Source organism: Furipterus horrens, unplaced genomic scaffold (assembly GCF_987537825.1).
Source record: "Furipterus horrens unplaced genomic scaffold, mFurHor1.1.pri manual_scaffold_11, whole genome shotgun sequence".
NCBI lineage: Eukaryota > Metazoa > Chordata > Mammalia > Chiroptera > Furipteridae > Furipterus > Furipterus horrens.
The window spans coordinates 26,918,721-26,944,777 of NW_028327181.1; the positions used below are offsets into that span (position 1 = coordinate 26,918,721).

Consider the following 26,057-nt stretch of genomic DNA (forward strand, 5'->3'; position numbering starts at 1 on the left):
ACCTCTCTCTCACCCCTTCCCTGTTTGATTCCTCATTGTGTACACTGACTCAGTTATTTATGTCATTCTCAAAATTTTCTCTGTGGTACCCATTTGGGAAGTCTTATGACAGACTACAACTCAAGAACTAAACCAACAAACAGGAAGACTTTCTTCTTCAAAATGTGGGTGGGTGGATGTAGAGGAAGAGTATTCTGTACTTTCTTTACGCTAATGTTTTATTTCTATTACAATTTGAACCTAATTAATACGAAGCAGCACTTTAAGAAGCCAGAAAATAGGTATAACAATGTTACCACATTCTGTACCCTAAACAATTTTTTTAAAGGGACTCAAATGACTTACAGTTAATAAAGACTAACCTGAGGAGTAAGGAAATGTAATCAAAGGGAAAACATATTTTGAAAAATATGTGCAACCTAAGGATAAGTCAGCATGTGAAATATATACCACAGGTGGTTAGGTGTGGATCCAGGACTTGGTTTTGAGTTGCCAAAGCAAAAAGAGAAAACATCATCTGTTTTAAGGTTTATATCCATAAGACAAAAGCAAACTAGTTACTTGGGAAGAAACACTTCTTTTTCTGATGCTGAGACCTGAAGAATTTCATCTTTAGGGTCTCCACAAGTAGAGCATATTGAAATATAGTCAACAGCAATGCGTACAATATTTCTGTATTAAGTAGAATGGCGAGTTTGTTATGGCTGTTTTTCATAATGCACTTTATTGCAAACATTGGAATGTCAAGCATTAGGTGAAAACTTCAGATGGATGTAGGCCAAGTATATAGGTATAGTTTGGTCTGGCTTAATTCAGGCATCCATTTTAGAATACCTGGAAGAATGATGGATCTGTACATCCTTCAGGCAATTCTCCACGAATATTATTTCTTGCAACTGAGCTTTTGATGGGAATTGAATAGTATGAGGTTATATACTCTGGCAAGAACCTGGTTTGCAGAAAGTCTGTAAGGCTGATTAAAAGTGCTGACTGTCAACCAACGGAATGTAGAGTTGATGGGCTGGCATCATCCTATGAAAGTTAAAGAGTTGAAACAGGAAATAGGACTGAATCCCTGGTCATTGCACCTCTGTTCAGAAGGGAACAGAAGCACTACTTACTAGGAAGACCAGTTTTTCCTTAGAACAACCTTGAGTGGTTTCATTCTGTAGGATGATTTGTGTAGTAATTTGTCAGCTCAAATACGCGAAGTAGATCAGAAGGTAAAAAACAGAATCAGTGAGTGAAGCAGCCGGCCTCATTTTAGAATGCATTCTCAAATGCTACAGGACGTCTTCTCTCTGCAGATCCACCATACATTTCAGAAGCTAAGGGTACAGGCGTCCCCGTGGGACAAAAGGGGACACTGCAGTGTGAAGCCTCAGCAGTTCCCTCAGCAGAATTCCAGTGGTACAAGGATGACAAAAGGTAAAGACCCCCTCCCTCTGTCACCCCTCCCCCACACCCAAAGAAGAAGACATCTCTTCCAGGTTCCTGATTCCAGATGCTAGCAAATGAATCCCTGTAAAAGCCTCTCTGAACTGCTCTCACCTATAAGGGGAAAACAATATACGAGCAAGTCTTTTCTTAACATTAATGAATGTTAGCGATCCTTTCAGTGTTGCCATTCGGCATCAGCTCTCCCCAACTCATAGGCCTGAATGAAAACATTTTTTTTAAGGAAAGCAAAATCTTGTGGGAAAGGCCACCAGGATCATTGTAAGGCCTGCCGATTCTTTATGGGCCAAGACAATGACGCGTTCTGCCTGAAGCTATGGTTAACACATTCTCAGGCTTGCGGTGGGCATTAAGAATGCTCACAGCCACTGGGAATGGCTAAGAAGTTAGCTGCAGTGCGGGGTCTCAGTTCAGCCTCAGACACTATCAGTGTGGGTTTATGAGTCTATGACTCTATTTAGCTCTCCCTTTGTACCCAGGTTGTTCTTACACTGCAGGAAGAAACACAGGGGCTCTTCCCTTCCCTCTCAGTGCTGCAGCCGTCATCGGATATTTGTTGTGGTTCACTGTAGACTGTCATTGCCAGGAGCTCTCAAATGGCACGTTAGCACCAGGTTCAGCCGCTCAGCACAGTCGGGCTCTGTGATCAGCGCCGTTGCCAGATAGCTATTTTAAGAGAGATGAACAACACATAAATGTGTTTATATTCAAAACACTTTTATAAAAAGTGCACAGGGAACGCTGCGAGATCGTCCTGGGGTGTGTTGTGGGGTGGAGAAGGAGGAAGGCCTTTTTTCGGAGGCTGAGAGGCTGAGAAGGAAACAGGACAGGGAGGGTGACGCGCGGAGAGCCGTGCGCGCGATTCCAGGCCGGGAGGCGTCCAGCTGTTGCCCAGCCGGCGCAGAGTATCTCCAACAGGCTTGGGCTTCTTTCTTTATCAGGTCAGCCAGACACCGAAAGCTCTCTGGTCTCTTAATCAATCATTAAATTTTGTTTAGGACGAGGTCACTTCGTCGGAAGATTCATCGTATCTTATTGTAACCCTTTCAATGAGATCCGGTGCGTTTTCATCTGTAAGCACAGATTCCGGCAGCTTCTTGGGGAAGTGCACTGTACTCATCTAGTTCACTTTGTGGATGGAAGAACTGAAGCAGAAAGAGGAGAACAAACTCCCAAACAGATAAGAAGAAATAGCTGGCTTTCCCTCTTTTCCCAAGAATTCAGAATGAAGCAGAAGGAGTCATGTTTTTTCTAATAAATAAACATGGTTATCTTCCTTAGAAATCCTGTGTCTCTTCTCTCTCCCTCCCTCTTCTTGAAGGACCTTCTATATGAATGTCTAGTATCAGAGGGAAAAAAAGAATACCGAGCTCAGGGTCAGTGCCTGAATCTTCCATTATCTAGTTCTTAATGAATCTTTTTCCAGTTTTTTATGGAAGAAAAATACAAACCAGATGTACGGGAAAGCAGGATCTTAAACGATTGGAGGACCGTCATGACAGCTGTAGGCAAAAGTGGCCCTCGGAGAGAGCTCGCTCGGTGTGGCCACTCGGGCATCGTGGGCAGGCGGCAGTGTGCGCCAGTATTGACCTGGGAGGCGGTCCGAGAGCATCCCCACAGAGGGTCCTCAGACGCCCCTGGCTCAGGCACCTTGGATTCCTCCTTTGAGTTCTCCCCATGGCAGCTTTTTCTCTCTCCTTCAACTAATTCTGGTCAGTTTTCCCCTTGCGGCTCCTTTATTTCCAGTGTCCTCCCACTGAATGGAGTTGTCTGTCCTCCTGGCACCCACTTTAATGAGAACGTTTCTGCCCTTACGGTCCTTGTCGCGGCCCGTCCTTCCCATGCCGCGGAGGCCGGCCCGAGCCTCCTGCAGGCACGTGACAGAGGGCAGGCACGTGACATCCGCCTGGGGACAGATCAGCTCTAACCGAGCTCAGGTTTCCCGAGAGATGAGTGGACTTCCGAGACCAAGCAAAGGACTCTGTGTGACAGGAGAGCAGTTTTCTCACATGTTAGGGTGTTTCTTTGTGACTACAGATGAGCACCAGCCATTGATGGCACAGGGTGAGACATCGATCAAAGGGAGAGAAAATGCAATGTTGTAGCTAATAAGGCCGACCTGTGTACCGTGCACAGGGACACGAGCCAATAAAAAGCTGGCAAGTTCATTAAGAAGCTGAAGCCTGGCAGCAGTGTCAGATGGGGACTGTGTAGCCACACAGGGAAAAGGAACATGCGTCATCCCAGAAGCTGCAAGGTGGTGCAAAATGCTGCTGGCACTTTTTTTTTAGCTCAAGACATTTCAAAGCTGTCAAGTAGGAACCTGCTTCGGGTTAGTGGCTCTCCCCACTACAGGGAGGAAATCTAATTCACAGCTTGGTTTGGCGGGAAGCCTTCACCCCGACTGAGGAATGGCATCAAAATGGCAAATGGGATCAATAGGCTTGAGGAGCTCCCAGAGCCTCCTGATGGGTGGGCTGAGGAACTATCTTTGCCCAGCTTTCCCTAGAGGAACAATGTCTATGTAACAAGCAGGAAGTAGAACTGGGGTCTGGCCCCACAGCCGACGCCTCATTCCATTCAGAGAGTGCTCACATTTTAATGAAGTTCACTGGTCCTAGAAGGACAGGCTCCCAGAGGAAAATCTCCATAATGAAAAGCAAGGCAGCTTTCTCCAACCAATGGTCTGACTTCCCTGGAGCCGGTTGTTGGCTGAGAACCACAGCCAGACCCGGCTGCTCTTGTGGCCACTGCCACTGTCAGCTTGGGCAGTGGCGTCGCTCTGTAGTCCTGCAGGGGGCACACCTCCAGGTGACCACAGAGCAGATGCCCTCCCTGCCAGACCTGCGGTGACCCAGGGATGGGCAGGAGTTCTCAGTGTAAACTCCACAGAAATGTGTCATGTGGAATTACATTTTAAGGCTTACAAAGCATTTTCTCATCATTGCCTTGCTAAACTCCCCTTTATCTCTGCTTTGAATATTGTCTTTCTCGGTGTGATGACTCTGATACCAGCCATTTGCCCTGATTCATGCCCCCAGAGCCTGTTCCAATATGTGTCCATCTTGACAATGTTTACTCTCTACACCCCCTGCTCCAGCCAGACTCTGAACAGGCAGCTAAAGTGTGTGACCCTGCTCCCTTAGACCCCCCCCCACACAGAAGGATTTGTGTGCCCCACTAGAATTCATATTTCTCATATCCTAGACTCAGCTTCTGGGCAGGGAAGACCAGTTCTTTCAGGGAAAGGAAAAAGTTGGCTTAAAGCCCATTCTCTGAACTAGGACCTTCCGGAGTTTTCCAGAAGAACAGGGTTGGTCTCATGATTTCTATGTAGACATGCGATTATAATAGGAATTGCTACTAACAACCTTGTGCAGTGGAGGCTGTAGCCTTACTAACCCCTAAAACAGCTTTCTCCTTCCCCGCTCCCTCTACCCAGTAATGGCATCTGTGGTTCTGATACGTATAGCTAGCTGCTTTCCTCACTAATAATCTGTGGTGCTTCTTTAGTGGCCCCTACCACCAATATGAGCTCTGTGGCATATCGCACTGCCCTAACAAATTGCTCAGGGAGACTGTCCTGGCTCTGTAGGGTCATAGTCTCAGGAACCTATAGTCCCTCCCAGGCTGAGTTGCTATGACACTCTGGGCAGATCACCTCTCTCATGCTCTTCAGAGTCTGCCGATTAAAAGGACCTCTGATTCTTGTTTCCTAGTCACAGCCCAAAGTAAGGTATTATGTGTAAAATGCCTCAGATTCTTACAGGAAAATTTGGTTACCCAGGTGCTTGAAAAACATTATTTTTCCTTCAAACCCCTCAGGTGGGTCTTCTCTTTGAAATTTGAGTTTTTCATTTTCATGGTTGCCATCATCATCATCATCACCATTTTCATTATCATCATCATCAACATCAATTAAGTCTACATTTTTTGAGTACCAACTCCTTGAATAATACCATTCTGAATGTAACACAGTTGGCACATTGTATTGTTTGAAGGCACCTGCTTTTAGATATCTTAAATACCCATACAGGGAGGCGAATATCCATATAGCGCCACAAGTACCTCCAAGCACATGCATAAAAATAGAGAAATAAAATTATATGTGTCATTGCGTGTAGACTCACTGTGTAGTTGAGTGGGGGGAAATGTAGTGATAATGTCAGTAGGGGAGAATGAGATAATTAATTCCAGATTCTATCTTCTTCCTATGAGAAAAGTATAACCACCTTATTTTTCTCCCTTGTTTTGTCTCTCTCTCCTTTGTCTCAGACTGGTTGAAGGAAAGAAGGGAGTAAAAGTGGAAAACAGACCTTTCCTCTCAAAACTCATCTTCTTCAATGTCTCAGAACACGACTATGGGAACTACACTTGTGTGGCCTCCAACAAGCTGGGCCACACCAATGCCAGCATCACACTCTTTGGTAAGACTGAGCCCTGAGCTGGGCAACAAAAGAGGGACAGGGTCGTGCAGAGGAGGAGGAGTTGGGAAGGGAGGTCCAGGAACGAAGACAGAAGAGAATCAGGAGTCGTTCTGCAGGGGTGATAAAAGGAAAAAAGGGGGATGAGAGAAAGAGAGGGAGAGAGGGAGACAGAGATGAAAGTAGACGCTCGGAGTAGGGAAAACATATAGAAAGGATGCTCATGTTTCATTCTACAGTGAGCAAAAGCCTAAGACAGGAGAAAAGGACTTTGGGTTTTGAAGTGGCACTTAATTTTTTTCTTCTCAATGATATCTCCTCAATGGGCTATGGCGATTGTAATTAGTAGTACAGAGCCCAGGGAGGGACAATTACTATATCAATACTTTGTTCACTGAATCAGTGTAAAATGTTACCATTTCTGAAACTTTTTCTGGCCATTGGTACCTAATAGAAATGAAATTATATTCATAAAAGTAGAATTATGGAGGGAGAATAGACAGAGAAAAAGGGAATTTTCCTTGTTTTCCATTTGTATCAAAAGGTCTTGTCTAGCTGGATTAAGAGCTATGTGTTCAGCCAACCCGCCATCCTGACAGACGTCACCCAGTCATTCATACATTGATTCATTAAACAGCCATTTACTGAAGGGCTCACATGTGCAGACAAATCGCTGTGCACTCCCTACGTGTGGGCCATGACCTTGGTGCCAGGTGAAAGTAAAGGAAGCAAATAAGCCCGCGCCCCTGTAGACCCGGTGTCTCCGGTTCTGTGGATAGAACAGCTACTCACAAGTGACCTGGAATAAGGTCTGCAGCAGCAGCAGCAGCAGGCCCTGGTGAGGACTTCCATCCCTCCACACTTGCAGACTCTCTTAATGGGCTTCAGGGTCCACATCTCGTTGCTTTGGGGGTGAGTCCCTCCATGCCTCACCAAGTTCGGTTAGCTTAGCATTTTTCAAATCGATTACCCTTGGTCTCCATGTGATCAAGTGCTCTTGAATGTGGTGGGGAGGAGAAAGTGAGGAAGTTAGCAGATGATTGGCAAGAACATAAATTCTTTTTTTTTCCCCTGAGAATTCCCAGATGATCCTGTAGCTTCAGGTACCTCGCCCCGGCTCTATCACAGTCTCTCCATGACACATGTGTCCAGCTTGCTCCCCATGGCCCGCCTGTGCTACCCACTGTCCTAGCTCTGCTTCCAAATCATATTTCTCTTCCTTTTACCCGGCACAAAAAAATAAAGCCCAGCCTTATGCAAGAGGACCGGGACGGGGAGGGCTGCCCTTGACCCCAGAGCTGGCTGCTGGGAGTGGACAGAGCTGGGAGAAGAGTGATTGATCTGTCTGATATCTCTCACACAGGGACGGTCATAATTGCCTCTCGCATTTGTCAGGCCTTTTTGGCTTTCTGGCAGGTGTCTGTCTGCATGAAGAGAAGGGCCAGGATTAGAAGGGAAGGTGCCCCTCCTCCCCTTGCCTTGCAAACCAAAGGCTCTCCCTGGCTTTCCCGCCGAGCCCTGCTTTCCAGCAACCACAGTCATCATTCCCATAAACAGTCTTCCTCTGCCTTTGACCTCCTCACTCTCCTGATTTGGATGCATGAAATGATTTTGCAATTGGCTTCATCACTTCTGTCCAGTTCCCTGGCTTTTTCCCCTTAAGCCATTTTAAGAAGCGAATGGGAAGGAAAAGCAAACTTAAAATTGAAATAATGGCATGTGTGACAAGAAATGCAGTGGAGGCTGTGTCATCAATCTGCTCTTTTCAGCAGACCCCTGTGAGGCAATTAAGGCCTCTGCCCATCCCCCCTCCCCCACCCCAGCTCGGCCGTGGGTCCCCCAGCTTCACCTTGCATGGCATTTGGGACAGTCCTACAATTTCCGGCTTTCTGGAGTGCAGGGTCCTCTTTTAAAGTTACATGAAAAGGGATAGTGTGTGTTGACACAGGTCTGAAAAATCTGGAGCAGACACAGATGAGTGGGGCGCACGTGGAGCTGTCCTTTACTGCAGGAGCTCTGGGAGCCTCTACCTGCTGCATCTCTAAGAGGGAGAAGAGTTTACAGCACTCCCCAAATTTAATCAGACAGGCGCCAAAATGTCAGCCTTCATTGAGAGACTATTCCTGAGGAACCCATCACAGAGATGCTGCCTGGGTGACACAGTTCCACGGAAAGAGTGACATCCATAAATGTGCAGGAGGGCTGTGCCCAAGGCTCGCCACCACAGACACTGCGGCCCCTGAGCTCAGGATTGAGGCTCACCATCCCAAAGGCCTTGTGACACAAGGATTACCTTATTGAGGGTCCCTATCATTTTCCCTTATTAGAAGCCCCCTCAGTTCAGAGCCATCAAGAAGGCTCGAAATTAGCATTTATTTTTTTGCAAATATGCACGCTTTGTCACGAGGTTCATTTTTCCATAACATCGCAGAAAGCCAGCTAAATTATCATTGTTTTACCACCCACTCGTGCCTGACCCGCACACGCTCTCCACCCGACCTGAAAGCTGAAATGTGAGCGAAGCTGGTGCTGCGAGACTCCCGCCATGGCCAGTACCTCCGAGATACTTAAGCCCAGGAAGGGCAAGGATGGCCCTGTTTATGGTGCACCAGAGCTAACAGGGTTCTGAGCACCTGGTCTCTAAGACTGCAGAGATTGCAGGGGACGCAAGTTCTGCTCCCATTGTTCTGAGTCACAGTGGTTCCTGGGGAATCTTGTTCCTGCCCTGGTGCCTTGGGGGCAGAAATTCCTGAACTTGATCTTCCACAGTGAAACAATAGGGCGGAGAGGTGGGACAGAATTCTCATCTGAAAAGGAACATCGGTCCTTTGTCACCACATCAGCACCCAGCCTGCACAATCTGCCCTGAATACTCACAAGCATCCAGCCCCTCACTTCCCAGTCGCCACATCTGAGCATCCAGCACTTTGTGTTTCCCATGCTCCATGTCGTCCCACCACCTTCGGTTGTTGTGCCTCCCTTTATTTACCCATTGCTCCAGAAATGTTTGTGAAAGGCAGTATACAAACTATATATGACAAATATATAGCTACTGTATATAATATATGTGTTTGTTTTCATTTTTCTCTCCTGTATGTCCCTCACCCGATTTAGAACTAAATGAGCCTACAAGCTCAACTTTGTTGCAAGGTCAGTATCCTCCTTGCTTTACGGCTTCTCCCCCTTCCCCTTCCTCCTGGAGCCCCCATTGTCCCTGCTCCTCTTCCCTGCCCCTGTGCGCATTACCTGAGGCTCTTGCCTGTGAAGTTTGTCAGGTTGCTTAGAGGATGGTAGCGGAAGCTAAAGTGGTTACTGGGAGCTGGTGAATCTCCAAAGACAGATAGCTCCCTTTTCTCTGCTCAACCTTGCCCACACTTCTCCAGAAGGGCTGGGTGGGGGGAAAGAAAAGAAACACTATTAACTTCTCAAAGTCCAGAGACCTGCAAGACTGAGAGAGTGAGTCTGCACCGTTATGAGGACAACTCAAATCCACTGAGCAGTTTTCATAGCGGGAGTCCTATTGATGTTTGCTCAGCAAAGAAGCAAACATTGGGTACCTGAAGGTTCAAATGGTCCCTAAAATGCACCAACCGGTTCACAGGGAGGTCCTCCAGGGGAGGAAGGGAGGCATGGCACAGTGTGGGGTGGGATGCCACTGGGTCCTGGTTCTGAGCTCTTGGACAAGTCACTAAATGCTATTTAGACTCAATGTCCCCTTCTACAAAACGGAATTGATCTGCCTTGTGTACCTTAGAGTTGTGCTCACATTCACCTGGGGACGCATAGTAAAAAGGCTTCGGAAATGGCTTGGTGCATTTTGAGTCATTAAAGTCCAGTCTCCAGACGCAAGCTGAAAGACAATGGCCTCTCTCAGTGCAATGACATAGGGGTTCATTAACTCATTGCTCAAACCCTGCTCCCCATCCTTCTGACATTCTCCTCTACTCGAAACCCCTCTCTGTGTGAGAATCCTGCAGAGCTTGCCTCTGGTTGCACAGCCGTTCAAATTCTCCCAAGGCCCACTAGCCTGGCATGGGCCACGCACTGGACTGTGACCGAGCTGAGCACTGGGGCAGAAGCAGGCCCCGACTGAACGGTTCACAACACCTGCCGCTTGGGCTGCTTTTCCCTCCCTGAGGACCATGTTGACAATAAGCTATCCCCACAGGAAGGCAGCTGTGGAGACAATGGGGGGAACGGGTTTTCTCACCCTCCACCCCAAACCCCTGACCTTTCTCTTCTCGCCTGGCTGTGCACCATCCTGTTCACCCATTCACGTCCAGCTGTGCGGTCATTGGATATGGCATTCGATCTGGAAGGTGAGGGAGCAGGCAGGAGGAAATGAGGTGTTTGGGAAGCTGTTGGACAGATGAAGAAAAACACTTCTATCATATAAAATTCAGGGCTGCATGAGTCACCTTAGGGATGTCGCGTGCCTTGATGATGAACCACAAACAGGAAAATGAAACAACAGCATAGAAAGAAAACACGAACTCAGTAGAAGCATTCAGGTTCAACTTGTGATTCATCTTATGTTTGCTGAGCCTCTGTGCGCGGCATTTCACAGATCTAAAACAGAGAGCATTAGAAAAGTACCTAATGCGAACGGTAAAAGGGAAGCGTGAGAGACGGGAGCAAAGATGGTGTTGCTCCAAGACGAGCCTTTAGAAGTGACGAAGCTCATTCTGATCACTGAGTTCTTCATCCTCAGAAGGAATAGGAGCATTTAAAACAGGTCGTGGTTGCCAAGGAGCTAGTATTTAGCTGAAGGTGTACAGAACGGATCGAGGGAGCATTGTCCCACACCAAAGACAATGAGAACAAAGCCAACCAGAAACACACAAATCACTACGTGGCTGCTGAGCCGGGGGCCGGGAGCAGGACGCCTCATTATCGGGCTCCACCTGTGGAGACAGAGCTGTGCACTATGAACTTGGGTGACAGGCTCGCAATGCCCGCTTTCCATCTCCTTCTCAGCACGCTCTCCCCTCGTTCTTCTTACCGAAGGCGAAACCACTGGACATGGCCAGAAGCTGTAGATGGTAGGCATCGGGAACCTCCCAGGATTTGCATTAGCGTGGTTCTCGGCACAGCTGTTGGACACTTTTGTACAACTAGGGGACATTTTAGAGAAAGCAGGCCTCGCATCTTGGGAATTTTTCTCATTTATCTGTGTTTTTTTTTTTTTTCTTCTTCTTCCTCCTCCTTTGCTAGAATAGAGAACTACCTATTTTCTCAGAGAATACCTCCAAGTTATGCTCATATCATCTCAGAAATACCCAGTGAGATTTATACAAGAGTGTGGATTTCCACTGACAGGAAATAGCTGGCTTTAAGAGAAGTTCTGAGCTATTTTGCCACCCCATATCTGGACAGACTAGAAAGACTCTTATTAAAAAATGTCATTCCTCCTCAGCATTTTCTACCACCCTTGAAATATTTCTTTGCTCCCCTTTTGCAAACACAACAGATTGCATGTCACCCTCTCGTATTAATATTTGGTGTCACAGGACTCCTTCCATGAGAAATACAGAATCGGAGTTGCCCACCATCCTTCACTGAACCTCCTCGCAGGCAAGAGAGGGGGCCCACACTGCAAACTCAGCTGTTAGGTGGCTGTTCATTTCCCATCCCCTGGTCCTTTGCCTTTTATCTATCTCCCAGGCATTCAGTCAGATTCGATGGTGTCAGTGGGCTGGGAAAGATTGGCCGGTTAATGCCTGTGAACCTCACGGTGACCATCAAACCAGCTTATTAAAGAATGGAGATTGAAATAAACTATATCAGGAGAAAAAGATGCAGTAGAGAGATGATTAGTTCTTGCGTGCAGAGGATTAAAGATAGTTAATTAGGCCCAGCCATCCAGCAGTTAACATTTCTATAGCATATGTGTCTAAATAGCAGAAGGTGTAAAAACTGTTTTTACCTTTTTTCTAGAAGGTTTATACAAGGGGGCGCCTCCAAAAAACATTTTCTTCTGGAGGGCTGGCCCCTTGTAATACACACTTCCCCCGTTAGGTGAGAGTTCTAGGAACTCATCTTATCAGTGTACCAGCTGGCATTGTTGTGAGAGGCTGCAATTAACTTCAGTGGGTTTTTTTTTGTTGTTGTTTTTTTTTTGAAGATTCTTTCAACATGTTGCCTATTTAATGATGGCTGATTTGCAAGTGCATCTGCCCACAATGTGCTGAGTGTTCAGCAATTTTTAACAAAAAATGACATAACCCCAGGCCCCACCCACCCTACTCACCGGATATTGCCCCAAGTGACTTCTTTTTGTTTGTTTCTCCAAATGAAAAAAAGTCCTCAAAGGGAAACGTTTTGCCAGTGTGGAAGAGGGGAAACAAAAAACAATAGAAGCACTAAAAGGCATCAAAATCAACTAGTTTAAAAACGGTTTTGAGCAGTGGAAGAAAGTCTCAATAGATGTATTGCATTAAATGTAGAGTACTTTGAAGGTGACTGAAGTTTAAACATGTAAGAATAGATACACAATTTTTTATAAATAAATTCCAGGGTATTTTTATTTGTTTTTTTGTTTTTTTGTTTTTGGTCTCCCCTTGTATATTCATCCCTACATGACACCAGCCCTTCTCTGCTCACTGGAATAAGACAGCAACCCTGTGCTTACACAGAGGTACCTAGATTCAGTTATGAACATTGACTTTGGTGCTAAGAAGATTGCTTTATGATTGACCAGAGACATGGGCTTGGATGCCTGGGAGGGAGTGCATCTTTTTTTTCCTTTTATCTTTTTTTTTTTTAATACTTTGTTCCCACTCTACCTGGTTTGTCATTCATATATCAACAGAAAGATCACATATTTTAGTCAGGCTCTTGGTGAGGAAAACACAGGCTTAGATTTTAAGGGACTGTTTGTTTTCTTGATAGCCAAGTGTTAACTCAAGGACTTGAGTTTATGACTAGTACTCACTTTGGGCCCTCAGGCAAGACGTATACTTCTGGAAGCTGGACCCAGCAGTGCTAGTGCATCGAGCATTGCAGTGTTAGCATTTCTACACCTCTTCTTAGCACCAAGTCAAAGGGAATGGGTTGGAATGTGCCAGGACAGGTTTAGAGTAAATATAAAGAATATCTTGGCCACACTTGTCCCTCATTGGTGAGATAATAGCAGAGCAGGAACACCTTCTAGCTAACTAGAAAAGTTGAAACATTGCCACCTGAAAAAGGCTAAGGGTAAATTCTAGCTAAGGTCACAGATGAGTGTCCATCGTCCTTTACCTGTATGGGCGGGCACTAAACAGTGTCACCCTTCTTTTAAGAAGCATGTGTTGGAGATTCAGAAGGGAACAAATAGCTGGAGGGGACCAATTAAGCTGAAGTTTTCAGATTTTAATTTACCTTATAGAAAATCACTTCTGGTACTTAGAACACTGCAGAAACTTGTGCTTTTCATTTCTTTCTTTCTTTTATTTTTAATAGTTCCAACAAGCCAGATTACCAAGTAAAAATCTACCCTGTGCTCTTCCTCTAGCAGAATCTAAACCAGCCCATCACTCGCTCTGAGTGTGGTCCGGGGCAGAGGATTTATACCTGCTTTATCCCTCTAAGAGTCTCTCTTCAGACTGCCCTCCCTCCTTCCAACTACCCTCCATCTGGGTCAGAGAGACTCAAGTCAGTGGCACTGGAATGAGACAGTTCATGCATGTGGCCCCTCCTTAATGACTTCTGGGCTGTCTTCCTTGGCCCAGCAATCACCCCAGGGATGACCCTTGCCAAACACACAGACAACCTGGCACCAGCACTTTGGTCTTTTCTCTGCCACCCTGACTCTACATAAGATCTTCTCTGAATCACCCCTTTGATCCTTGATCATAGATCACCCTTTACATTTTTTCAGAGTGGCTTCTCAGGTTTGCTAATGTCCATTGAGACCAAGAGGGATATCATATTTCAGGTCCACTCAAAGACTAGACCAAGCATATGAATGCAGAAGTATGTATTCTGATTCTGGTCAATAGCCTTAGTTGAGTTTAGGTCAAGTTATATTTAAGTTGCCTTTCTTTCTACCTGTGAGGATCTTTGCACAGAGAAGGGTATCACTTCAATGCAAGAGACTTTAATGCCATCTTTGCCCTTTTTTTTTTAGCTTTGCTAAGGTATAAATGACTAAATTATAAGACATTTAAAGTGTACATTATGGTGATTTGACATACAGATACACTGAGAAAGGATTTTTCATCCTCTTTATATCCAAGGTGAATAACTGCAGAGGCCTCTACCTAAAAAGGGAAGAAAACAATTAGATATTGTCACCACTTCAGGCCAGCCAAGACATATTTTCAGCAGAAAAGGCTCCATGGATTGTTCTGAGAGCTTGAAGTTGAGGAAAATGGGGTCTTTTGTAGTCTATTCAACAGGGAACTGGAATCCTGATATTTCCATGGGTGGGTCATAGCAAGTTCAAGTGTAACAGCATAGACGCAGGTCTTGTAGCCTCAGGCTGGCCCAAGGAGAGGGAGCCATCCCTTTGCACCAGCTCAGTATAACCTGGTTCCTCAGGAGAAGTCAGATAGCCAAGGTCTGGGCTCCTCTGGCACATGTAATCTAGCTCAGCAGTGTTTGTAAGACACATACGTGAATGCCAGTCATACTTCTACACCTCAAACATAGCTTGGGCACCTACGTTTGAATCACTACAGTATAATCCACGTGTATGCACCAATTTCATACTTAAGATCTACAGACTTTAAATAATTAGGGGATTGTTGGGTGACCTAAGAAAGAGAGTTGTTCTACAACCAAGGATTTGTTGGCCTGGGGCCTCAGGCTTGAAGGTAGACCCAAGTTCCCTGTTAGGACAAGGTGGCTGTGTTGCCTCACTTCTGGTTAGCAATCTAATTGTGACATCATTTATATCTTTCCCCAACTCACCCATTATGGCATCTGACTGACCGGCAAACTGGAGCAGTGCACATGTGAGGGCCGGGCATGTGGTCGGGACAGCAAGAGGCTAATGCAAGAAGGCTGGGACTGTAGCTCATTCCTAAAACCACCTGAGGGCAAAGCAAGGCCTCCGACTGCTTTCTCCCTTAACAGTGGCTTGTTTTTCATTTCTTTTAGAAGTGAAATCTACAGCCCTGACCCCTTGGAAAGGTTGGTATATTTCTTTCTTAGGCAGCTACTGCCTTGGTGAGGATGGGATATGCAAAACTCTTGTCCTGCTTGCAAAATGCCTTCTTTTCTCAGCTAACCCTGAGAGCAGCCCAGTGGGCACCCACCCTGCCCTTGGGCTGTCTCTGCGTCAATTTAGATTAACCCATCCCCAAGGACAACCCATTCTCCCTCGGTAGCTTCACATGCAGAAGTCTAACTTCTCTGCTGGCAGCACTAATGAGCACCTGTCAGCACCCAGAATAGCTCCATGTCTGGGTGCCTCTGTCCCAGGCCTGCCTCTTTCCTTGCACATGGTGAATCTGATACAGCAATCTTCTTAGATCTTGCATGCTGCCCCTTGCTTACCCCATTCTCTCTCTCTCTCTCTCTCTCTCTCTCTCTCTCTCTCTCTCTCTCTCTCTCAAAACTGTAAGGGAAGTGGTTGGAGCGAGAGGAAAGTGGAAGGAAGGGGGAGGTTCTTGTATGAATCACTTGGCTACTAATAAAATGAGGTACTTTGAGGCTTTCATTCTTGCCAGATGTTTCTGATGAGTAATGAACACTCATCACAGTTCTCTGGGACCCTAACGGTCCTGATAGTAAGTCTCTTTAGGTTCCTGAGGCTCTCTCAGGAGATAGAGGCAATAAAGGCATCCAGTGTGGAGTGGAGGGTGACTGAATGGAGAACAGAGGCCTCATCTTTGTGGCCCATGTGACCAGGGGTAGATGGGCTGAGCGGGGACTCTGGCCAACACAGGCTCTGGGTGAGCTTTGCTCCAGGATGCTGGAAGGAAGAAATACAGTTTGGGTTTGATTTTGTTTCATCTGAACCACGCATACAAAGAAGAATGTATACCTGTTGATCAGGCGCATTAAAGCAGGTGAGAAATCTCAGAAAATAAAAATAAGAAAAAAGAAAGTGGAAGGGTGCTTGGAAGAGAAAATTGAGGTAGGTTTTACTTTTCTTCTCCAAGTAAAATCTTAAGGCAAAAAAAGACACCAAGACTAAATACGGATTTGTTTACATGTATCACAATATTCTGGCTCTTTCTTTCCTCCAACAAGCATCTATTGATTACCTGCCACAGGCCCAGATAGACATAGACTGCCCTTAAGGAGCTTATAACACAGAGGAGGAAAGACAGAAGTTAGGTGAATAAAGAGAATTACAACACAGGGTAGTAGGCATTTTAACAGTAGGATGCATGTGGTGCTGTGGAAACAAGCCACAGTAAGCCAAGGAAGGCTGCCTGGAAGAGGTGACTGGGACAAGCTGTGGGCGAATTAGTGAAGAGCATCCTAGGCAGAGTGGCAGAAAGTGTGTGGATGAGAAGAAAAAGGAATATGGTTGTCATTGACCGGTATGGCTCAATTGGTTGGGTGTTGTCCTGCAAAGTGAAAGGCAAGTTCGATGCCTAGTCAGGGCACATGCCTGGGTTGGTTTCAGGTTTGGTCCCTGGTTGGGGCATATATGAGAAGCAACCAATAAATGTTTTTCTCATATTGCTGTTTCTCTCCCTCTCTCCCTTCCTTCTCCTCTCTCTAAAACTGAATAAATAAATCTTTCTAAAAAAATAAATAAATAAGAATAGGGTTTGAGGTTACGCACTCACGTGGGCATGTATGTGGGTGTGCAAGTAACACATGCTTGTGTTGCATGGAGTTGGGGGCAGGGAGAAACTGAAGAACACATGGCAGAAAGAACTATTAAGGAGGCAGAAAAGCAAGCAGATTACAAACTGTGGAGTATGTACTCTACCAAGGAGTTGGGAGGTTTTGTGAAGGCCATAGGAATTCAATAGGATTGTAATGTGATCAGTTTGGGAGTGTAGAAACATCACCCTGGGATTAGCATAAAAAATAAACCTAAGGGATCAAGGCCTGATGTGTGAACTTTCGTGGACATTGAAAGGAGAGCTGCTCTGGCGGCCTTCTTTGGGAGGACGTGTGGAGAACCTCTGCTCCTGTTTCCCTCTTCTGTCCAGCTTTGTGCAGGTCGGGTTCCCCAGGCATACTGAAGAGAAGGGTGGCTTGGGGTGAGGGGAAGAGAAGGCAGGCTGGATTGGGTCCCCCACAGTGAGTGACAAGAGACAGGAACAGCAGAGAGGCCCTGGGAGCTTGTCCAGGGTCACAACACACCAGAGGAGGCTCTGGGGCACTCCATGGCCTTTTCCTTCCTTCCATAGGAATAGTTTTCTGACACAAAAGACCAAGACCCCTCTCTACAGGCTCTCTGTGATGCTGCCCAGCAGGCAGCAGAGCCACAAAGGAACTCCTAGGAGCTTGACAATGAACCTGAACACAGGGCTGCTCAGCCCTGCCAGGTGAGGTGTCCTGGGTGGGAGTTGCAGTTGATAGCAGCCTCCTCTGCATTGCTGCAGAGTCCTTGGCCTGCACTTTTCCCCAGGGGATATGCTTCATTTCATTTACAGTATTGTTTTTAAATGAATTTGAACGCTTCCACTGGAGTTTTCACCACTTTCTATAATCTCACACCCTGCCCATTTCACTTCTATACGTCCCGACTTTTCTTAGGTGGTAACCACCGAGCCAGGCCCCCACGGGGCTGTATACCTGCCTTGTGGCATTCTGCATCCTCCTTCCTGAAGAATCCCACTGGTGGCCCCCTGAAAGGAGCGCATGCAGGAGAGGATCTAAGTGGTGGGGGCTGTCCTTTGTTCCCCTTCTCTTTTACCACAGGGCCTCTTCTTCCCAGTGGCCAGGGGGCAGGGAGAGGGAGGGAGTGAATGGGAAGTGGAGTTCTAAGCTGTGTGTGAGTGTGTAGCAGAGCAAAGAGAAAAATAGAAAAAGAGCCTTGTTCCCATAGTTGCATGTCTGGCCAGGAGTGCCATGTGCCAGGGTGCAGAATCATTGTGCCCCGTGCCCGCGGGAGGTGGGATCCAGCCACTGCCTCTGACCTGCTGACACACAGGACCTGGCTCCCACGAAGGCTTGTTGGTCCCGGGGACTCAGGCATCATCTGTGTCTCAGGGTCAGCCTCAGGCACAGGCAAGGGTCTTACTGCGAGGGGTCTTGGAGTGGCCCAGAGCAGAAGGGCTTCCTCACCAGACAGAAGCATAACCTTGCCCCTAGAAGGCATCAGGGAGTGGCTTCTCTCTTGGGATTCCAAAGAAGGCTGTGGAGAGAACAGGGTGAGGACCCTAAAGAGTGAAATTCCCCTCCCTGCCAGGTGGAGAGTAGAATAGGTCTCCTGGTGCGTCTCATGAGAAATGGCACTGCCAGCAAACCTGGCCTGGGGAACGTCACAGCCTGGAGAACAGGACCCCTGAGGTCAGAGGACATGCTGCATCTCAAACTCATGATGATTAACCACTGCCTCATGATCATGGTTCTCCCAAAGGTCTAAGAACTACAATCATATGGCAGTGTTCCCAAGCCAGGAGTTTTAGGACTTGATGGAATAGTCAAAGATGGAATCAAGAAACCTGGTCTGATGCTCAGCATCCAAGTCCAGCAAGCAGCTTCTGGCTTTGTTCCTTCACCCCTGGTGAGGACAAGGACTTAGTGAGGACACCAGCCACATGTCCGTTAAATTCATTGCAGCAGATCATGCCGGTGCAATTGCAGTCTGAGAAGGTGCCCTGCTTTCTTGAGTACCTAATTCATCGAGTCCTCAAAACTTGTGTGTGTTCATGAATCATAGCTCCATCGGCCATGGGCATTCTGGCACCAGGCTGCGGTCACCAGAAATCTTATGCTTCACAATGATAGGAAAGCTACGGAGGAATTTTATGACCCCACCGTTTTCTTGCCTCCCACATCTGGCTTCGTTTCCAAGAGTGTGTGTTAGCAGGCCAGGCTGGCGTGCACCTCAAAGGGAAATGGTCCATCCGTCTCCACTCTCAGACATGCTCCACGGCAGGTTCTGCAACCCCATTTCCACTTACACCTTCCCTTCCTGCCATGTGCACAGCAGAAGGCCACCTGTTCCTTTACTTGTCCCCACCTGCACTTTGTGTGAGCTGGGTTTGGCTTTTGGGGCACATGATACTTGAGCTAGGTCTGCTGTTACCAAGACCAGAAGGAGACGAGGCCAAGTGCTCCGGGTGGAAACCCAGAGCTCTGCCCTGAGATGCAGCCACTGGCGGGAGGACGATGAGCCCGGTGCAGCTGCGGCAGGGAGGCAGACTGGAGTCCGACTGGCCCTTCCCAGAGCGACAGGCGGAGCAGCCAGAGGGTTACGCGAATGTTTAAGGCAGGCAGTGCTTAGAAGTGGTGAGTGACGATGCAAATGCTCCAAGGTCTCACTTTATCGAAGCTCTGTGTAAGATAATAATAAATAGGCCCTTTCTTCTTGAACCTGACCTTGAGCCATAGCGTTAGCATATTACACAGTAAGGGAGTAGTGGCCACCGGCACGCTTGAACCTGAGCTTCGTGTTCTCTCTTTGCCAGGGAAGGCTCCCCATTAGACGGTGTGCGTCCGTGGATGGAAGCTATAGAAGGTTTATTGGTAATGCAGCCCCCCTCCGCAGGGAGTGGGAAGCGCCAATGCTCCCGGTTAGAGAGATGCCTTATCAGAGGCGAGGCCTAAGGACAGCAAAGGAGGCGACAGCCGTTCCCTCCCGTACCGGCTGCTCATGACCAGTGTGCTCTCTCCACAGGCCCGGGCGCTGTCAGCGAGGTGAACAATGGGACGTCGAGGAGAGCAGGCTGCATTTGGCTGCTCCCTCTCCTGGTCTTCCTGCTCCTCAAATTTTGATGTGAGTGCCACTCCCCCACTGGGGAAAGCTGCCGCCTCTGCCACCACCGACACTACAGCACCGGCATCTCCGACCGCCACACTAGCAAACCCGTTCCTAATCAGATGTAATCAAACAAAATTCAGAGAAACAGATCCTATTGGGACACAAATTCGAGGGAGGGGAACAGAGAATACTTTGGGCAAACGCGTTTAAAAAGGAAATTGGAAATCGCCTTGCAGGCCTGCAGGTGTGCAGGTACAGCTGAGTTTTCTTTCTTTTCCCAAACGGGAGGAGCGCACACCTGGCTTTGGACCCACCCGCACGCGGCACTGTGTGACCTCTGTTTCCAGGGTGGACGAGGGCTCAGCCACTCTGCCCGCTCAAGTGCCCCTACCAAGGAAAATTCTGGAGTTGGCCACCCCAGATTCAGTCAGTCACTAGAGATGAACGCAGAGTGAGACGTGCGCCCCCGCGCGCCCCGGGGGTCCCTTTCGTGGACTGTGCCGCTGTTTGTGTGTTATGAAACGAAATTTAAAAAATAAATAAATAAAAAGGAAACTAAACAAGACAGCCTGACAGCTACAAAAACCCCACAATCCACAGTCACAGCAGATATTGTGAAACTTTTATTTTTTCTTTCATTTTTACTACATGGACATCATGGATAATAAGGGATTCTGATTCATTATTAATTTTATTAATTATATTTTCTGATATGAGTCTAGAAGTTAGTGAAAAAAAAAGACAAAACAAAAAATACACACAAATGAAAGGGGTGAAGAGAAGTACGTTTGTTAAGGATTAAAAGTGGATAGTGCACTTCTTAACTAGGTTTACAACTGGTGGACCACACACCGGGCATTAACCGCCCGGTGAGGAGTTGGCAAATCCACCAAAAAAACACATATGATTTAACCACTATCTCCACCAGCGCTACAGATTTCTCCTTATTCTGGCATTCAATGCAGACAATACTAACGCTTCTCCATGCTGTTTAGAAACAGAAGGGTGATCTGCACTCCATCTTGCCTTTGTTGGCTACGCTTCCTTTGGTGACATATATTATACAGTATATATATATACATATATTTTTTTTTGTTAGAGTCCTAGCCATTGTCTTTCTCAGCAGGGTCCTTTCTCAGACATTACTGCATGCTGTATATGGCGTTAGCTGTGTGTTGATCTTCTAAAAGATGATAGAGTTTACTGGTAATTTGTAATCAGCTCCTGCCTTTTTCTTTTCTTGGGCTATTTACATGTCAGAGACATTTATAAAAAGTGAAAAGAGAAAACAAACACTAATGCCAGGCGCAGCATCTTTTCTGGGTGCAGCTCCCAGAGGCCCTCGCAGGTGCCTCGCGTCTCCATCCTGAGCAAACAAGCAACTGAACCAACTAAACAGTCAGTGACCACTTGCTTTAGCCCGTTTGGGAATCTCTGATGCCTTTGTGACCACTGGAGAATTGAATCCTCTTGGTTTATTTTATTTAATTCCCCACCTTTGTGTGTGTGTGTATGAAAGAGAAGAAAATGCAGTTTTTAGATCATCTTTTTTCCTCCCCTGAAGTCTGGGGACATGAGAGGCCTCGGGGAGGGGTCCTGGATGTGACGAGGGAAAGTGGGGTTGGGGGTTAGGGGAGGGAGGGGTTGTCTCTGACTTGACATTAAAAAGTGTTCCATGTCCCTCTTCATCTGGTGTGGTACCTCATTCTCCAGTGGGGGGCGAGGGGGAGCAGAATCTGGAGGGCTCACGTGTGAAGAACATGGAGGACGATGGGCTCCTGGCTCAAGCAACCGTTCTTTAGACCCCTCGCTGGGGTGAGTGGGGCTCTCTCTGCAGTATGTGCTCTGACGACAGACAGCACAGTCAGAAACCCTCTTCATCCTCCTAACAGAAGCAAGGGTGGGGGTCTCACAGGGTCTGTGTCTCCAAGGCCTCCAGAAGGTCCTATCCGAGGCTGGCAGCATCCTGCTTGCGTCCAAACACCTCACCTCATGACCAGGGCAAAATGTCAAGTCTAGTTAGGGACAGACTTTTAAATGTGATTATTCTAGAGACACAGCATAGGGAAGCTATCAGGAAAAACAAAAAAACACAAACAAAAACAAAAGTATGGGTTGGTACTAAATAAGCCCAAATCCCATCAGCTGATATTTTGGAGACTCTCTTCCTTCCATGCCTGCTCTCCAAAGCTTGCCTCTAGCCGAATGTTAAGAGGGAAAGTAAATATTAATACAAAATAATATTCAAATAATTATAACCTCTTCTGATTCATTCTGGGAATTAAATAGTAAGTGAAGATTCACTGAGAGGCAGAAATCAAGTCAGAGCTGACTCACTCAAGAATTACTCTACCTGAGTCCTCAGGGGCCAATTCCACTGAGAGGAGTAGGAAAGGTTTGCATAGGAGTCCATTCATTTCCAGTGGCTACTAAAAAAATGAGAAAAGATTGACTACATGCTTTTTTGTATGTGCCTCTGCCCTTCCATCCCCACCACCAGGTGCCAGGTACCCCAACTTCCTCCCAGTAAAATGGTTAGAAACAGTTTGGCCAAGCCTCACAAATTTTGCTAGAATCGGTGTCATTCCTTTGTTATGTTTTAGAATTGCCAGAGTCAAGGGTTTTGGGACTGTCTCCTTGGAAGAAAAGTGGGTGGATGAGATTTACTAGGTCCCTCATGTATGGAACATCTGCAGACGCTGATCACGGGATTTGGATGCACAACATGGCTCACTGGGAGAGAGTGGAAACTACACAGGTAATCACTAAACTTGTGCTCAGAAACACCTCTGAATAAAATATACCAAGGCATCTGCAAAGAGGTGCTTCCTAGGCATTGCTGGGACAAGAGAAGACAACAGCAAATGACTTCCATTTGAATCAAAACCTTCTTTTTTTTTAGCGACAAAACACACTTTGATCACTCTATCACCATCCTCCCAGCAGTCCTTTATAAAGTGACAATGTCAACTTTGTAAAGTGACATTCATGAGGAAGACTTAATTTTACCTGTTTGCCAACTCAACTGCCCTTCTTGTCTCATGGTTTTTAAGGCTCTGTTTATTCAGGAGCATGTCCCTTGCACAACCAGCTTTGCCATAACTGATGGGTACACAAGATAGAACTTCCCATTCTGCCTCAAGAGGGGATTCCTCTCACTTTTGCTTAGTGTGCCACATGAGCCCCAAGCTGCTGAATTTTAGTCTTTAAAGGAATCATCCAGGTGCCCGTGAGCAAGGGCCTTCAACCAGATCGAGAGTTCAATCCAGGACAGCGTGGCTTTGAGAGAAGTTTATAGGGACAATCTGTTCCCAGGAAACAGGAGCATGGCCAGACAGTGTTCATTAACATAAATAAAGAAAGACGTCTTGAATACTACATGCATGCAGGTTGGGTTTTTTTTCTGTTTCTTTGTTTGGTTTTTTACAGGTACTGATGGAAGACAATTTCTATAGGCTGACTTGGATTTCAAATGAACCAGACCCCTTTAGACTTATACATAAGGCACTGTCATACTTTAAGATTTAGCCACTACCCCTGACATTCAGATGCCCCTTGAAGGGATCATAATTTAGGTTTGGCAGATTGATAGTCTCTCATATGTATGTGTGTGGGGGTGGGGGTGGGGGGGTAAGGGGGGATTTCAAGCCCTAACTACTCTAACCACTGCTGTAGAATCCCATTCATCTCTTCCAACAGAATGTCTGCTCCTCTCCAAACACACAGATGTGCCACGGCTCTCAAGTTCCTACAGTTAAATATTTCCCCATCAATGCTTCTACACAATGAGTTCAAATGTCCTACTTGAAGCATTGTGAGTACTTGTCCAGGGACTGTCTTGATGAGTGGGACTTGCTTGCAAAGCTGGGGCTGTAGTCACAATGGAAGACCTATGAATGCTCATTTGTCTTGATGCAGATAGTGATGAGGATGGTGATGATAAATGACAGTTATTGTTATTCAAGCTGCAGATAAATTAGCAAATGGATGCACGATAAAATCTGACTGAGATTTAGCACATTTCATTGGACTACCCCATCTTTACTTCTACCCTTGAACCATGAGTCTAAAAAAAAAGATCATCGCTCTAGTCAGTCTGAGAATTGACCCTTTAATGGGTAGATTGGTTTGATAAAAACATGAAATTGGAATCAGCAAAATATCCACAATTTTCTATTCTTATGATAGCCAACTAGATGGTCTCTGCTCATGATGTGCTCACAGGCTCTTGTGCTACTATTAGTCAAGTGTACATGCACTCACTAGTCATTCAGCCTCCATCAGACAAGCAAGCTTACTAAATAAAAACTCTTTCTGGCATTTTTAAACCAAATCTCAGGAGTAATCTGAGATATGATTGTATAGTAGAGTCTCCTTTGTCATCCCATAACTGCTCAATAAGGCCATTCTAAAGCCTTAATTCTTCCCTCTCCCTGCTCTTGATTCAAATCCTATTTCTGTGAGTGTTCATATCTATCTGCCTCAAGGCAATAAACTCAAATTAATATGCCCATGATCTGTAAGTAACTGAGATGTCTGAGTCTCGCATCTTCATTTCCATCTCCCTGTCTCACACAACATATTTATATCATATGACTAGAAAAACACAGCTTTGTTTAGCAAAGATCCCCTAATTCCCAAGCTCAAGTTAAGATCACTCTTACAACCTGCCTGATGTATTTGGTGCATTATCATTTATAAAGGAGTCTTTGGTTGGCTTTAGTTTTTTTGCATTTTGATTTTACCCACATTCAAGCCTCTAATAACTTACATATCTGCTTCAGGCATATTGTAAAAGTATATGACTGTATCCCTATATTGAAGGAATGTTAAAATTATTTAAAAGTAAATTATTTCTCTGCTACAATATCTAGAACTTCCAAGCAATATAAGTTGCCTGTGGCCATAGCACTTACTTTGTTTCAAATGAATCTAATTTTGAATTTCTGAGTATCAGTGCAGTTTTTGGATTCAGAACTGAACTGCTAATCAGTAGAACTAGGTTCTTCTATTCCAGATTCTATTACTAGCTAGTTGAGTTCCCTTTTCTTATATTTTTATATAATATATTAATATGAAAGGTAGCTAATGTTTGGATCTTTAAAATTCAGTAATCAAGTAAGTTCAGATTCCATAAGATTTAGGCAAGAAAAAAATAGGAAAGCTGCATTTTTGAGAAGTGACCATTGAAAGTGTAAACCTGGGGAAATTCCAGAGCCAAAACATTGTCTTTGTTTCCAGAACGGCTCATGAGAAGGGAACGCTCGCAACTATACGTGTCATTTCTACAGATTTTTCAAGTGACTCTTCCAGGAGGACCTGAGGAACGGTGCTGCAGCCTGGGGAAAGGAGTGCTGTCTAAGAAAGTGCAGCAGCTCTTTCTGGAACGGGAACTGATGTTAGCCCCAAGCTGCTGTGCCGTTTGGCTCTCCGTAGGACACAAGCAGAACAAGAGAGAATAAAGTACAATGGATCTTAAAGCCTGGAGAAGTAAAAAATATGAGCACTAGGCGCAATGCTCAGAGTTCTCACTTGGGACCCGTGTGCATGTGGATGTGTGTGAGTATGTGGATGTTACTTACTGTAATTACTTAATTACCCGTTCTTCAAAACAGATGACACTGGTTATTCCCAAGATTCATCTTTAAAATAACAGGATAGAGTAATGAATAGAGGGGGTCTCCAGAGAAGGTTTGTAATTATCATATCACTCCATCCTGGTAAGTGTTCTGCTCAAGGGCCCAGAAATGATGTGCAGGTCACACTTGACATATCTTTGTATCATTGGTTCAAGTCTAAGTCCAGCAGCTCCCCCTACCCCCACCATTTCATCCTGCTCCCTAGACCCTGTCATTCATTTTTAACTTCTCTGTGAAGAGCAGGAGGACCAAAGAGGCAGTGGGCAAAGCTCAGACTGAACTTGACAGAGGAAGATGTGGGAGCCCTAGTCCCTTCCCCAAATGTTTGTCCCCAGACTCTCTTATGCTTCACTTTCTTCTAAAGCTCCACTTGCTGAGTTGGTGGAAGGATCAGATGGAGTCATCAAGCCATTCCTCGTGCTCTCTGTGTACTATAAAGGGAGAAGAGCACAGGCCTTATAGTGCACATGTGGTGAGGGGTTTTCCCCTAAAAGAATGAGAAAGAAAAGGGGCAAGGAAAGCCAGTGGTATGTCATTCTTCTTATTCATGTCCCCAATTCTTCTTATTAATATTTGTTCACTGGAAAGGAAGACACAGGAACTAAGATATACAACAAAAGATGCTGTCTGTGTCCATCTTAGAAATTAATAAGCAAAAAAAAAAAAGAAGAAAAAGAAGATAAAATGATAAAATAGAGAAGAAATAGGTAA

The 26,057-nt window shown here is 46.0% G+C and overlaps 1 protein-coding gene across 6 annotated transcripts in view; it reads left to right on the plus strand.

The window, feature by feature from the left end:
* NTM (neurotrimin) overlaps positions 1 to 20,272 on the plus strand; it is a 941,188-nt gene extending 920,916 nt beyond the window's left edge. The window contains exons 6-11 of one of the 6 annotated variants that reach the window (XM_090291029.1): positions 1,308 to 1,428; positions 5,734 to 5,885; positions 6,959 to 6,985; positions 8,997 to 9,032; positions 14,967 to 14,999; positions 19,624 to 20,272. In XM_090291029.1, coding sequence (XP_090147155.1) covers positions 1,308 to 1,428; positions 5,734 to 5,885; positions 6,959 to 6,985; positions 8,997 to 9,032; positions 14,967 to 14,999; positions 19,624 to 19,721 — 467 coding nt within the window. In that variant the 3' untranslated portion in view covers positions 19,722 to 20,272. The remainder of the gene's footprint in view (positions 1 to 1,307; positions 1,429 to 5,733; positions 5,886 to 6,958; positions 6,986 to 8,996; positions 9,033 to 14,966; positions 15,000 to 19,623) is intronic. The other 5 variants (XM_090291030.1, XM_090291031.1, XM_090291032.1 and 2 more) reach the window with 5 other exon arrangements.
* Positions 20,273 to 26,057: the final 5,785 nt, after the last annotated feature.